The sequence below is a fragment of the Rhinopithecus roxellana genome, chromosome 15, assembly GCF_007565055.1.
Source record: "Rhinopithecus roxellana isolate Shanxi Qingling chromosome 15, ASM756505v1, whole genome shotgun sequence".
Lineage (NCBI taxonomy): Eukaryota > Metazoa > Chordata > Mammalia > Primates > Cercopithecidae > Rhinopithecus > Rhinopithecus roxellana.
In genome coordinates this window covers 73,162,744-73,177,107 of record NC_044563.1, presented here as the reverse complement: position 1 = coordinate 73,177,107, position 14,364 = coordinate 73,162,744, and the positions used below count along the sequence as shown (strand labels likewise).

Genomic DNA, 14,364 nt, shown 5'->3' with positions numbered 1-14,364 from the left:
TCATTACACAAAGACCAGGGAGTTCAAGACAGTCCCCTTCACTTCGCCCCATGGGCCAATCCATCCAGGCTTGCCCTCTCAGACCATGGACTCCCTTCATATTTCTTCCTCTTCCCACCCAGCCATTCACATCCTTGTCTTTGCTGAATGCTGGAAACCTGGGACTCTAAGGGGCCTTAGAGACCAACTAATTGAGCTGGATAGGGACAGGGGAGGCAGAAGAAGAGGGGAGAGTTGGGGGAGAGTGCCAGTCTTCTGCATGCCCCCTAGCTTCGCCCCTAGCACTTCCATGTTACATGTTTTGCCTTTAAGATTTCTGACTGACCTTGCATTTGAGTAAACTGACTCTCAGAGCACTTACATGACTTGTCCACCATCATGTAGCTTCCTAGGAATAGATCCAGAGCCAAAAGCCAGCTGTCTTTAGTCCTAGTCCAGTGCCATGTCCCCTCCCGTAGCTGAAGATCACTTTGTCCTGGGCCTGTATATCCTGGCTACATGGGCCTGTTGATTTTCTCATTTGTTCAATGATTACCTGACCCAGCCTATGACCTTGCCCTTGAGGACTTTACCTTCTCCTCTTGGAGAGCTGGCAGTGTCTAGCATATCGTTGCTGTCGCAGTGTCGTGGACATTTTTCCATCAGTCTTTGAAGCTTGCTGTTTGACCAGTGTCCTCGCCAGCAGTTGTTGGACTTGTGGGTCACCATGGTGATGGTCTCTTTAATTCTCCCCACAGGTTCCACGCAGACGCGGCATATCCCCGAGGACACCCCCAATGGTTTCCACCTGCAGAGCGTGTCCAAGCTGCTGCTGGTTATCAGCTGTGTGTAAGGGACTCTAGGTTCTCCTATCCTGCCCTCACCACCTTCCCTTTCCAGCCTGGTGCCCCAGCCCTCGTCTCTTGAAGCATCTGAGCACCCTTACTGTTTTCCCTGGTTTTGTCTGTGTCCTTTAGTCTTCTCTGTCTGGATTGGTTGCTCTGCCTGTTGCTTACCTCTTTGCTGCTTTTTCTCTGCTTTGTTCAGCATTTACTGTATGCTAGGCCTTCAGAAGAAAATGCTTCATGCAGCATCCATACCCTTCAGGGATTCAGTTTCAAGTGGGTGAGAGAGACAGAAGGTTTGAAATTCCTGCACAGATGGTTAAATGCGAACAGGGAAATGCTAGAGGGCATTTTAGGAGTCCATTCGTTCATTAGATGTTCTGAGTGTCTGCTCTGTGCCAGGCACTGAAACTGTGCACTCACAGAGCCCACACGTTGGCAGGGTAGCCAGACAAAATCAATGCCTACGATACAGGAAAAGTGGATGCTTATTTTAATGTAGACTATTTATAATAATTGCTATGATATTATAAAACAGTAGGCTCAGTAACTTGCTTAGAAAGATGCCGTGCTGGCTGGGCACAGTGGCTTACACTTGTAATCCCAGCACTTTGGGAGGCCAAGGCAGGCGGATCACGAGGTCAGGAGATCGAGACTATCCTGGGTAACACGGTGAAACCCCATCTCTACTAAAAATACAAAAAATTAGCCGGGCGTGGTGGCAGGTGCCTGTAGTCCCAGCTACTTGGGAGGCTGAGGCAGGAGAATGGCGTGAACCCAGGAAGTGGAGCTTGCAGTGAGCCGAGATCGCGCCACTGCACTCCCGTCTGGGCAACAGAGCAAGACTCTGTCTCAAAAAAATAAAAAAATAAAAATAAATAAGAAGACAGATGCTGTGCTAGGGAAAAGTAAAGTCAAAAGAAATGAAGACATACGATGGGAGAACAGTTAGCTGTCTGAGGAATGAGTCCATGCCATCAGCTGCCCAGGGCTTTAATCAACCATTTTGGGCAGGAAGCACTAGGACATCTAAGGACAGCTCTTCCACTTGGCCCAGCCCACTGCACAGTCCCATGCCTTCCTTGGATGTGTGTATGCTTCAAGAGTGTGGGGCATAGGTGGATGGGAGCATTGCAGCTGGCCAGATGTAGCTCTACCTGCTGCGCACTGTGCACCAGATTGTCTCTAGTTCAGTCTTGCTTCTGTGACCCTGGCCTCACTGAAGCATTCTCTGAGAGGCAGAGGCAGAGCATAGCCTCACCCTCAGGAAGCTCTGATGGAAGCCCAGGAGTGACATGGTCAGATTTGTACCAAAGAGAAAATCACTCTGACAGCAATATGTCAGATGGATTCGAGTAGTAAAGACTAGAGGTAGGGAGGTCAGTCAGAGTGAGCTGTGAGATCTAGGTGAGAGCAGCTGTCAGGTTGGATGAAGGCCTGGAGCTGGGAGGCAAAGACTCATCACCCATCGGGTTGTGTAGGGAAGGAAGATGAACTACTGATTCGAGGGACCATACATGGTCGTGTCATTCACAGACATCTGGAATTTAGCAAAGCATTTCCAAAGAAAACATTAACAGTTCCAGGTATGTCTGAGGTGCCATAGGTTATCCAGGAAGAGGTGACAGATTTGTGCTGATGCGGTCCTGGAGCTCGGATGACAAGTATAAGCTGCAGTCACTGCTTAATTATCCATAGCATTAAAGCCATGGTGTGAATGAAAGCATCCATAGAGAGTATAGAGTGTGACAAAGAAGACAAGGTCTAGGATGGCCCTGGGGATCACTTACAGGAGGGGAAGCCATGAGGAACGTAAGGTGGACTCTTTCAGTGACTTGAATATGTCACATAAAAGTAGATGCAAAATTCTTCTGATGACAGCATAAGAAATGAAGATATTATTACAAAATTAAAAACAAAAGTCACTGTAGGCCGGGCATGGTGGCTCACGCCTGTAATCCCTGCACTTTGGGAGGCTGAGGCGGGTGGATCATGAGGTCAGGAGATCGAGACCATCCTGGCTAACACGGTGAAACCCCGTCTCTACTAAAAATACAAAAAATTAGCCGGGTGTGGTGGCGGGTGCCTGTAGTCCCAGCTACTTGGGAGGCTGAGGCAGGAGAATCACTTGAACCCGGGAGGCGGAGCTTGCAGTGAGCCGAGATCACGCCACTGCTCCAGCCTGGGCTGAAGAGCAAGACTCCGTCTCAATAAATAAATAAATAAATAAATAAATGTAAAACTAGTAAAAGTCACACTTAGCAACATTGATTTAATGTGATTCATGACATTGTTCTGTTAAATTAAATCTCTTGTATTGGATTTCGGTTTGTAGAACACTGTAACCTCAGGTTAGTTCTGTGTTTAAGCTTTTTCTGCATTTTGACTTTAAGTAGAGAAGGCCTGCACTCCTAAGCAAATTGTATAGCATGTTATCAACTAACTTTTTGGTTTTGTAAGTTTAGAATGATCAGACTCTAATTCAGTGCTACAGGATCCAGGCCGAGTGTCTGCTGACAGCCTGCGTGTGGGACGGGCTGACACAGCACAGCTTGCCCTGTGTCTGGCAGGCTCTTGCCCCCACGTGCCTGCTACAGCGTGACTCAGCCACCTCCTTTCCCTGTGTCGACCACTGTGCAGCCTTCACTCAGACAGCACACAGGGGTATCCCTTGACCTTCACTTAGCACAGACAGGATTGCAAACATAAACCCAAATGCAGGCACCAAGATCATGAGCAGGCTGTGCTGAAGAGGCGGGTGTTCAGATGACCCAGTGTGTGCTGATAAAATTAAAGACCGTGGCATTGAAATTCAACACAAAAGTTCTAAAGGCCTTGCGGACAACTCAGAGAGGCCTGAGAAGACAGCAGCCCCAGAAACTTGTGGCTGCCAGTTTAAAGACGTCCATCTTCCACAGTACCAGAAGCACGGATGAGAAACACAGTACCTCTTGCACAGGCATATGCTTTGAAAACCCTAAGGCATCACACAGGCTTTCTTTCTTTGCTGTCTTTTATCCATCTCTCTTTTATCTCTTTTTCTTTCTTTCCTTTTTTTTTTTTTTTTTTTTTTTGAGACAGGTTCTCACTCTGTTGCCCAGGTTGGAATGCAGTAGCATGATTTCAACTCACTCTAACCTCCACCTCCCGGGCTCAAGCAATCCTCCTGCCTCAGCTTCCCTAGTAGCTGGGACCACAGGTGCATGTCACCACACCCGACTAATTTAAAAATTTTTTTTTTGTAGAGATGGGGTTTTGCTGTGTTGCCCAGGCTGGTTTCGAACTTCCCAGCTCAAGCAGTCCACCCACCTTGGGCTCCCAAAGTGCTGGGATTACAGGCGTGAGCCACCATGCCCGGCCTATCTTCTCGTTTTTTGTCATCTTCTCTCTTCTTATGTGTGTCCACATCTCCCCATTAGTGATAAGAACTACCCTTTGTGTAGGGCCTACAGTGTACCAGGATATTTTATAATATATTCCCTTTCATCTACACGACAATCCCAGTAGGATAGGTGTTACTGTCCCTAGGTCGGAGAAGCTAGGAAATTTGATCAAAAGTTAAGAGAGTTTTAAGTGGTGAGCCAGGGTTTGCATCCAGTTTTGTGTGTCTCTGGATCCTCTCTACCCACGATGATGTCTTCATCTCTCCATCCTATGAGCTTGTAATACAGTGATGTTTAGGCAGCCAGTGAGGCTGAGAGAAGGAGGGAATTCCTGCAGTCTCTCTGTGACTCCTCATTCCCCACAGCCCCTCCAGCCCCTGGATGATCCTTGCCTCCCCTGTCTCTCACCAGTTCTGAGCCAGACTCTGGGAAACCTCAGCCTGTCTCCATGATCCCTGCCAGCTCGTATCAGGTTGAGGCAGGGAAGTCTGCAGCTTGCGGGAAGTTCTGCTGATGTCTGAGGAGATGTCACTGGCAGAGCTAGGGACCCAGTGGAATTCCTCCTTCAGTCTCACCTTTCAATTACGTCCTAAGGTCGGGTTGGTAGGGGGAATCTTTTCTCAATTTAGCACCCGTGAAATACTAAGAGTCTGTCTGTTGCTTTCTCGTGCCCTGTCCTTGCTGGGTCTTCTCATCCGTTGTGTCTTTGCTTCTAGTGTTTTTTTTTCTCATATACTCTCACTCGCTCCCAGCTTGATTTTCAGTGCAGTTTTCCCCTTCCCCACACTTGCCTGTTTCTAACCTCTGCCTCCTCCCCATTTTTCTTCCTTGCTCCCATTAGGATCTGTTTCAGGTACTGGCTCTATGATTACTCCTTTACCCCCTCATCTCTCTTCCTTCCCACCATACCTCTCTTCCCCCAGGTGCCCAGGTTCTGGGTGCCTGTGCATCTCTCCTTTCCAGTGCCTTCATCCCACGCCCCTCTCCATGGCTCTCCCCTGTATCCTGGCCTGTCCGGATTAGGTTGCTTCTTTCTCTCTCCCCCGTGCTGCATCCCTCCAGCTCACTCACTCACTCACTGCAATGCTTTGGATGGCCCACTGGTCAGGGACAGCAGCCTGTGGGATGGGGGATGCCCTAGGCTCAGATGACATCTCACTGCTGTTGGTTTTTTTCCCCATGTCTCCTTCCTAGTCTGGTGCTGCTGGTCATCCTTAACATGATGCTCTTCTACAAACTCTGGATGTTGGAATACACCACGCAGACCCTCACTGCTTGGCAGGGTCTAAGGCTCCAAGAAAGGTAATCCTGGCCTCGTCCCCTCACCTCCACCTTCATCCCACCCAGTGCCATGACACCTGTCTCCCAGTCTCCTTGGAACTGCCTCACTGCCCTTGCCCAAGGGATAGCCCTCTGGGAAGACCCCACAGGGAAACTCAGAATCTCTCCCTATAGTTTCAGCCCACTTCTGATCTGGGGCACAGGGGAACCAGGGGCAGTGGGCAGAGGACAAAGCACTCTGATGTGACTCTCTGTCCTTTAGGGGTCTGGGAGCACAGGACAGTTCGCTGAGCATAACTCCAGCTGCTGGGGTACCCCTTCTTCTACCCCACAGGTTACCCCAGTCTCAGACAGAATGGGCCCAGCTCTTAGAGTCTCAACAAAAGTACCACGATACTGAGCTCCAAAAATGGAGGGAGATCATCAAATCCTCAGTGATGCTCCTTGACCAGGTGAGATACCCACCTTCTCTGCTTGCCCCAGTCTTTGGGAGCAGGGACTCCTTCCCTTGTGCTGTGAGAAAGATCCTCGTCTCTATCACCACCCTCCAGACTTCTCCCTCCAATTCATTCTTCCTCCAAGCCATGCATTGTTCTAAATGGAAAGCCTTCCTTGAGTGGGCTGCTAGAAATGCAGGTGTATTCTAAAAAATAATAACAATAAAATGACCCACTGAATGTGCACCAGGAAAGCTGTAGGTTAGTTGGAAGGAGAACTCTTTTTATTTCTATTTTTGGTAACCATAACCATCTGACAGGCATTTAAACAGAGAACCCCCTCAACCCTTTTACAGAGATTTGTCTTCCCAGAGGGCATGTCTTTGAGTTTTTTCAAATGTTCACCGCCCCCTCCTTTGACAGTCGGTGGCACTGCACTGATAGTCTGGGAAGATGGCTGTAGTATGTCTTCTTGTCGTAGCATCATCTTTGTCGTACAGTTTGCCTGTATTCCCCCCCGCAAAATGAGATCAACTATTTAGGCAAATCATCCTGAGGCAAAATCAAAAATTAGCCTAGTTTCCTTGGGGGAGGGAGCTTCCTGCTTCCCCAGAATAGTTTAGTATCTTATAAAATATGCCTCCATGTGGTTGCCTAGAGAGCAGGAACCTGCCTTTGCTATGCAAGAGAATTAGAAAGTGATAGACTCAGGATTTACCCTGCTACGTGACAACTTCTCTCCCTAAAGAGTTGCCTTTCTGACGTTTTGTGACCAGCCAGAGATGGCATCCCAGCCTTGCCACTAACTAATTTTGTGACTGTGAGCAAGGGACCTTGAGCTTCCATTTCTTCATTTATAAAATAGGAATTGTAATTGTAGCTTCATGGAACTGTCATCAGGATTTGATGGCATATGGGTGGTGCTCATTAAAATTAAACGTTATTTCCTTGCATTGTTTGGTCTTAGCTCTAAATAAGGAGAAAGAGGCTGGGCGTGGTGGCTCATGCCTATAATCCCAGCACTTTGGGAGGCCGAAGAGGGCAGGTCACTTGAGGTCAGGAGTTTGAGACCAGCCTGGCCAACATGGCAAAACCTTGTCTCTACTCAAAATATAAAAATTAGCAGAGCATGGTGGCGCACGCCTGTAATCCCAGCTGCTTGGGAGGCTAAGGCAGGAGAATTGCTTGAACCTGGGAGGCGGAGGTTTCAGTGAGCTGAGATGTCGCCCAGGCTGCACTCCAGCCTGGGCGACAGAGTGAGACTTCATCTCAAAAAAAAAAAAAAAAGGGGGGGCGGGGAGAATCTTAATGCAGCTCTCAGGACCCAGTTGAATGTGTTTAACATTGTCACCATACTTAAGGAGGGCATTTTTTTTTTTTTAACCAAAAGAAGACAAAAAGCATAGTGAGGACTTTAGAAGCCCTACCATTTCAAGAATCGTTGATGGAACTGAGGACAAACCCAGGAGAAGGGAACACGGGGGTGAGGAGAACAGGGTGGTCTTCAGACACCCAGGCCAACAGGTGTCAAGGGTTAGATTTACTGGAAAACTCCAGAGCACTGAACTACTGAACTAGGGCTCGAAGTTTAAGAAAGTAATTTTTCTTCATCATCAAATGCAGACAACTTGTGGCTAATGCTGTCCAGCAATGGAACAGGCTACTGTAGAGAACTGAGATTCCAACATTGAAAGTGTTCAAGGGGTAACTAGATGATGATGGATAAAGAACTTATAGATTAAACTGGGACAGTTGGACTAGATGACCCAGGGGTCTCTTCCAATTCTAGAATTCTATTTCAGAATGGGGCTCATTAACTTGGGGGTTGGGGCTGTCAGACTTATAGCCTAGTAGATTCTACCCTACAAGTATGAAGAGAGTTGTTTTGTTTCAATCTCTTTAAAAGTAACTTTTAAATAACAGAATGGCCTCGTCCTCTGTCTTGAGCAGAAGATATAAATGAACCAGCTGGAAGAAAGTGGTAGACTAAGCAGGGAGACCAGACTTTCCCCAAATCTGTAACCATTTACCCCAGAAATGTTGTCTTACGTTGTAACAGAGCAGTTTACCCAGAGACAGTATGTAAATATGTGAGTATTTAAATATGTGGTGTGATGGGCCATTTTAGAATTCTCCTGCCGGGCTCCATTCTAGTCTCCCATTTAGACTGCAGTCTATGACCTAAAAATGTTAATTTGCTGATATGGGTACCAACTAGGAAATTACCCAGTTCTCTGCATGGTGCCCCTGGGTGCACAAGAGAAGGATTAGACACAGTTCTAGTCCTAGCAAACATGAAACCAAGCAACGAAAGATGACTGAAGTCCAGAGCCTGAGTGTGCTGTGTGAGAGACCATGAAGGAGAGGGATGACTGAGAGCTGGAGAAAGTTTGGATTTGTTCTGAGCCTTAGCAGATGGGTGAGATTGGCCTAGGCAAGAGCACAAAGATTCCCAGGTGGGGGGAACAGTGTGGCTAAATGTACAAAGACAGGCATGTGGTATATTAAGGATCATCAGGGAAACCAGATGAAACGAGTAGATCAAGTCAGTGACAGCCTGAGAGGCTCTTTGTAACAATTGAACACTTCAAGAGAGTTCTCGATTCAGCACTGAGACCCAGTAAGCCCTACCCAAGGGCTTCCCATGCTAGATTGTCTGTCTCCTTTCTTTCTTTCTTCCTCTCTTTTTTCTTTTATTTCTCTCTCCCTCTCCCTTTCCCTCTCTCTCTCTCTCTTTTTTTTTAAGAGGCAGGGTCTTGCTCTGCTGCCCAGGCTGGAGTGCAGTGGTGCAGTCATAGTTCTCTGCAGTTACGAACTCCCGGGTTCAAGCCATTCTCCCACCCCAGCCTCCTGAGTAGTTAGGACTACAGGTGCATATCATAGGGGCTGGCTAATTTTTAAATTTTTTATAGAGATGGGGTCTCTCTGTGTTACCCAGGCTGATCTGAAACTCCTGGCCTCAAGCGATCCTCCCACCTCTGCCTCCCAAAGTGCTGGGATGACAGGTGTGAGTCACCATGCCCAGCCTGACTGTCCCCTTTCTGTTTGAAACAGCGTACCCAGAGAACCAGCCTTGCTTTAGGTGCCTGACTCTTTTCAGCCCCATGGCGTGGTTGGAGGCCTGCCCTAGGCGGGTGTGGGGAGAGGGCTGCTTGGTGGAGAATCCCACTGAAAGCGCAGACCCAGGCCTGGGGTGGGGTTTTCTGTCTTGCAGATGAAGGACTCGCTCATCAACCTTCAGAACGGCATCAGGTCCCGCGACTACACGTCGGAAAGTGAAGAAAAGAGGAATCGCTATCATTGACAAGGCAGGAACAGGGTGGCTGCAAGAGGCCTGTGCAATACGTGTACATAGACCATATAAATATATATATAAATATATATATATACAGAATATAAATATATATATTATATACAGATTTTAAAAAAGAGATAATGCCTATGTACCAGGGAGAAGGAGCGGGCCCTCCCGCTCCCTGTGCCGGCCGGAGCAGCGTTTTCCTGGGGTGGAGCAGCTGAGGAGGGCAGGAACCGCCTCTCAGCACCGACCGCCCCGATCTCCCTCCTCCCACCCTCTGTTCCCCACCCCTTCCCTTGCTGGCCATTCTTGGCTCTTAGAAGGGAAATGTTGAGCCAAAGTGACGCCTGTGAAGACCCTAGGTCTCAAAAAGAACTCTCAAGACGGCATTGCTTAAGGTGCTTGGTTCCCTGATCCCCTTTTAATTTGTTTCCAAAATAAAAGAGAATCTTTTCTTCCCTACCCCAGGCTTCCCCAGGCCTTCTCTTGGGAACACAGACACATCAAGGGAGCCCAGTCTAAACTCCTAGGGTTGGCCACCCACGTGATCCGGACCGTACTGAGCATCAGATGGAGAGGATGCTTAGAAAGCTAGGAAGGCTGCATTGTGGGGTGGCAGGCTCCCAAGACTCGTGTTCTGAAGGATACTCTCCTCCATCACCCCTGCACCTTCCTCCGACCTGTGTAGGGTGTGGACCCAGTAAGGGCTGGGAATTTCTTACTTTCCCACCCACTTTCTCTCTGGTCTTCTCCCAGGCTGGATCTGGGCGAAGTGTCACTTTTTAGTGCCTAAAGTCCTATTGTTTTCTGTGCCCTAAGAGCACATTGTTTATTAGCCAGGGTGGAGCATTTTCGACCTTATTAAACCTCTTTTAGTGCTTCTAAGCAAGTCAGGTCTGTGGCTCTGAGGCCTTCCCTTGGAGCTGTCAGTGTGATTTCCAGGATAAGTCAGGGTGTGCTGGGCCCTCCAGGATTTGAGAGAGGAAGAGAAGGCCCTTGCCACGTCCGGGGTGCAGGGTTTACCCACAGAACACTGTGAGTGGTGAGCACCAAGATGGGTTGCCAGCGTCATTTGCTCTTGGAATGAACCAGCATTAGCCAATGGAGACAACTGTCTGAGATAGCTTGCACATGGAAAAAGCATCTAAGCCATTGGAGGGAAGGAACTGGCAAAGGTGCATGTGTTTGGGCAGGAAAAGGCCAAGTGAAATCTATGCCCCAAGGGAGTCATTCCAAATCCTGAGTTTCTCAGACTTGGGAATGGGGGTTCTGGCAGGGGATGGAGTACAAATCCTGTTCTGGTCTCTGGCCCCACAGAGGTGTAAGATCATTAAGGAGTAGAAGGCACTGGCTTGAAAGAGTGAGACATTCAGGGCCTTTTCAGGGTTGGCCCACTAGCACCATGCATTTATCTGAATTCACGGGGCCCTCTGGGCACATTCATCATCCCTCATACACTAACTACTATTTCTTCATATAATGATCAAAAGAGTCCCACCAGCTCCAGGCAGAGCTTGTGGAGATTCATGAAAGAGTCACAGCCAATTTGGCATGCAGAGCTCTTCAGTCTTGCTTGTTCTTCTCCTGGGCTTCTTGATGCAGGGGCAGAAGGAACCCCAGATGTCCCAGATGTCCCAGAACATCAGCCCAAAAGACAGAAGATTTTATCACTCATCTACCCCACAAAGTTGTATCTTTCTCTTAGAATGGCCTTTAATTCCCTGTGGCAATTACAGTTTTTGACTTTTCCATGTGAAGATAAGGCCTTGGTATTTCCCTAAGGGCAGGATCAGAAAACAGGAAGGTCCATGCCCAGGTCATCCTCCAAGGGAGGAGGGTGAGGAGGCTCCAAGTCATCAGCTAGAGCAGGTATTCCTCTAGAAGAGGAGATGGGAGGAAATGCAGTTTCATGTAATCCCTGTGAAGAGTGCCTACGCGCACAGCCCAGTGTGTCCTTGTTCACTTCTTGTCTAGGACTTTGGGTAAGGGACAATGGTAGGGATCAAGGCTCATGGGCTCTGAGCCAAAGAAGGAGGCATGGTGCAGACTGCTGGAAATCTCCCCCTTGGCACAGTCAGAAGCCAAAACTATTCCCAGAAAGTTTTTGAATGCAAAAATTGGAGATTCCTGAATTTATTCCATACATAATTATTTACTTAAGTTATTTAATTATGAAAGGTGCCATGGTGGAACCTGTGGGATGACTTTAAAAGGGTTCTTTGTTTGGAGTCAAGTGACAGAGCAGACCTGGCTACAGGGAGTTGTTCTGCTTCTGCTTTACCTCTCAGGACCATTCCCAGGAGGAGAAGGTGGCAGGGAGGGCAGTACTGAGTATATCAGAAGAACCCTCCTCCTGGTTTTTTAGTGATTTGAACCCAGTAGACAATGTGTGCACATAGGGAATGACCTTTAAGAATTGTGGGTCTCTTGTAGGCTCTCTCTGTACCAATAATTTTTTGACTATCATACCAGGAGAAAACCAACAACTCTATTCATTCCCAAACAAAATCTCTTCCCCCTTGGTTAATAGCTTGTGAAAGAGATCTTAACTCACCCTTGCAGATACGTCTGGGAGTGAAACAAATAAATAGCATTGTATTCCTGGCCATTAGCCTGGCTAGTTGCTGTCTACAAGGGAGCATCAAAAAATCACTACTTATGTAACTTCTTCCAGCCAGTGCTTTTTGTGTTTGTTTTTGTTTACTAGGGACACGCAGGAGTCTTTCTGTAATGACTCATATGGTACAATGTTTGAGAGTTTGCACTCAATTTTAAAGAATTTGCAATTTCTAATGAGGTGAAGAACTACTATAGGATCTAAGGTTCCATTACAGCTTACCGTGAAAGAATTGACAAGACTGGCCTCAGACAAGCTAATCATGGGTGCAACTCTCTCCCTTCCCCATCCACCTCTTTGGGAACAAGAGGATTACATCTCAGGCCAGCAAGATCAGCTGCCTGAAGCTCTGTATAAGAGCACTGCACTGATGGTTTGGAGACCTGGGCCTGGGTCCTGACTTTTCCACTGACTAAGCTCTGTGGCCTTGGGCAAGTCATTCCCGTCTCTGAGCTTCAGTATCCTCCTGTCACAGGAGGGAGTGGGGCTAGATCATCTTTAAGGCAGGTTCTAGCTTTGACATCATCTTGGGGGTTAGGCCAGAGGCTGAGAAGACTGGGTGGAATTTCTCAGTTACTCTGCCAGGAGGGAACAAGCCCAGAGGCTGAAACTTCCCAGTATTTAGAGGCGTGGTAGGGCAGTGTCTGCATTCCCAGGAGACCCGGGGTGGTTAAAATATATTCTTTAGGTGGCTAGGAGGGCTGGGGAGGCCCAGTAGGAGAGAGAGAGAGAGAGAGAGAGAGAGAGATCGAGCTTGATGTATTGCTCAGTATTCACCTAGAAGAGTTTCTTCCTTCTTTGGCCTAGTTTGTGGAGGGATCTTCCTTTGGACTTTCTCTAAGTTGGGAGAAGAACATTCTTTTCAATGGAGCTCATCTTCTATCTCTAGGCTCTGTGAAGCCTTTCATCCATCTGTCCTTCCTCCTTACTGGTAGAAGAAACAGTGGAGAGAAACCACTTCTGGTCCTAGCACTTCTCTTTGGTCTAGATAGGGTTTGGATTTAGTATGAAGCTTTGGCTAAAACCCTTGGGTTTGCCTTAGAGCACTGACACTAAGAACCTAGACTGACATGGGGAGGACCAAGAGAGCTCAAGAGAAGTGCTTTGTGAGAAGTGGATTCTCTCCGTGTCCATGCCCCCCACCCAAACTTGAACTATACCTATTACATTTCCAGGCAGCATCCCTAGGATGAGGTCCTGGAGAAGGGACTAGGGGAAGTATCTTTCTGGATGCTTGTGGTCCCAGAAGGGTACTTTCTGTGCCATACCATGCTGCTGCTTTAAGCTCTGCAGGGCAGCCAAAGCCAGCCCTTTTCTCCTACTGCCCCCAGGAGAAATAGCACTCTTCTCCCTCCCCCAGACGGCAGGGCTCTGGTCTCCCTACACCTCATACCCTGCCTGCCTCCTCCAGGAGGAAACTCCGGGGCCCCTTCCTGATTCTCCCCACCCTCACCACTTGTCTCTAGGCTATGGGACAATCATCCCATTCACCACTTCACATCCTTGACTTTCATTCCCCCAACCTCCAGCAGGTTGGCCCCAATCCGCTTCACCTCTGTGTTTTCTTCCAGAAGATGCATTTTGGGTCTGAGGAGCACTTTCTTGGAAGGCCATCTTTTAAGACCCCTGCTTGCTGTCATAGTGCAGAGCAGGAATTTGCACACTCTTTAGAGAGCTCCCTTCCCACCGCTCTGCCCAGCCTTGTTACCTCACTTCTGCTCTGGCCATGGTTGTGAAGGGCCCAGCCAGCTCCCTGTTTTGATGTTCTGTGCAACAGCTCTGGGGTCTTGTGACTGGAGATCCTCAGCAGGCCCTGGAGCCCGGACTGGAGTCTTGGCAGCTGATGAGCAGCACCTTGCCGGCCAGGAGGAGCTGATGCTGGATGATCTCCCCAACATTCGAAGGCTTAAAGAACATTGTCATTCTTCAGCCCTCCTTGCTTCTCTCAATACAATAAGACATTGCAGAAGCAAAAGGGTGGCCTCTGCTCCAGGCAAGGCAGCTGTCTGGGGCATTGCCTGGGGCTTGGGTGCCACGTGCTGAGATTGCATAGTCAAAGCAGCCATTTTTGCCAACAATAGCTTGTGGCTCCCCACATTTTCCTACCCTGCACTCAAGGGCCAGACCACTCTCTGCATGGACCAGACCATCTTCCCAAACCCATGGTGCTTTTTCCCCAACTCAACCTAGACTCCAAGGTGGGGAGGGATGGGTCAGAGGCCATAGCGGCCCCTGGATAATCCTGACATGAGGTGGAGTGGGGTGAGGCAGAGGGAGCAGCCCCAACACCTGCACTGGGCCATCTATGGGAAAGAACACGGGTCAAGTGCAGTCGAGTTGTCTGGCCGTCTGTATTTGGATCTGTAACTGTACTTTGCCTGGCGCTGTGCGCAAGGTCGGAACACTTACTGCTAGTACCTAGAAACACACAAGGCTGCCCAGCCAAATCTTAATGTAAAGTAGCTAGAGCCATGGACGGACGTACAGTATGAATTAAAAAGAAAAAAGTATTGAACTACAATAA

General features: G+C 48.4%; 1 protein-coding gene across 4 annotated transcripts in view; it reads left to right on the top strand.

Annotated features, from left to right (window-relative positions):
• The window catches only part of GRAMD1B (GRAM domain containing 1B), a 277,996-nt gene extending 263,632 nt beyond the window's left edge, over positions 1-14,364 (top strand). For all 4 annotated transcript variants that reach the window (XR_004053671.1, XM_030918395.1, XM_010356453.2 and 1 more), the window contains 4 exons: positions 738-828; positions 5,402-5,509; positions 5,823-5,940; positions 9,140-14,364. Coding sequence is in view for 3 of the 4 variants with exons in the window: in XM_030918395.1 (XP_030774255.1) it covers positions 738-828; positions 5,402-5,509; positions 5,823-5,940; positions 9,140-9,229 (407 nt within the window). In the remaining variant the exon portion in view is untranslated. The remainder of the gene's footprint in view (positions 1-737; positions 829-5,401; positions 5,510-5,822; positions 5,941-9,139) is intronic.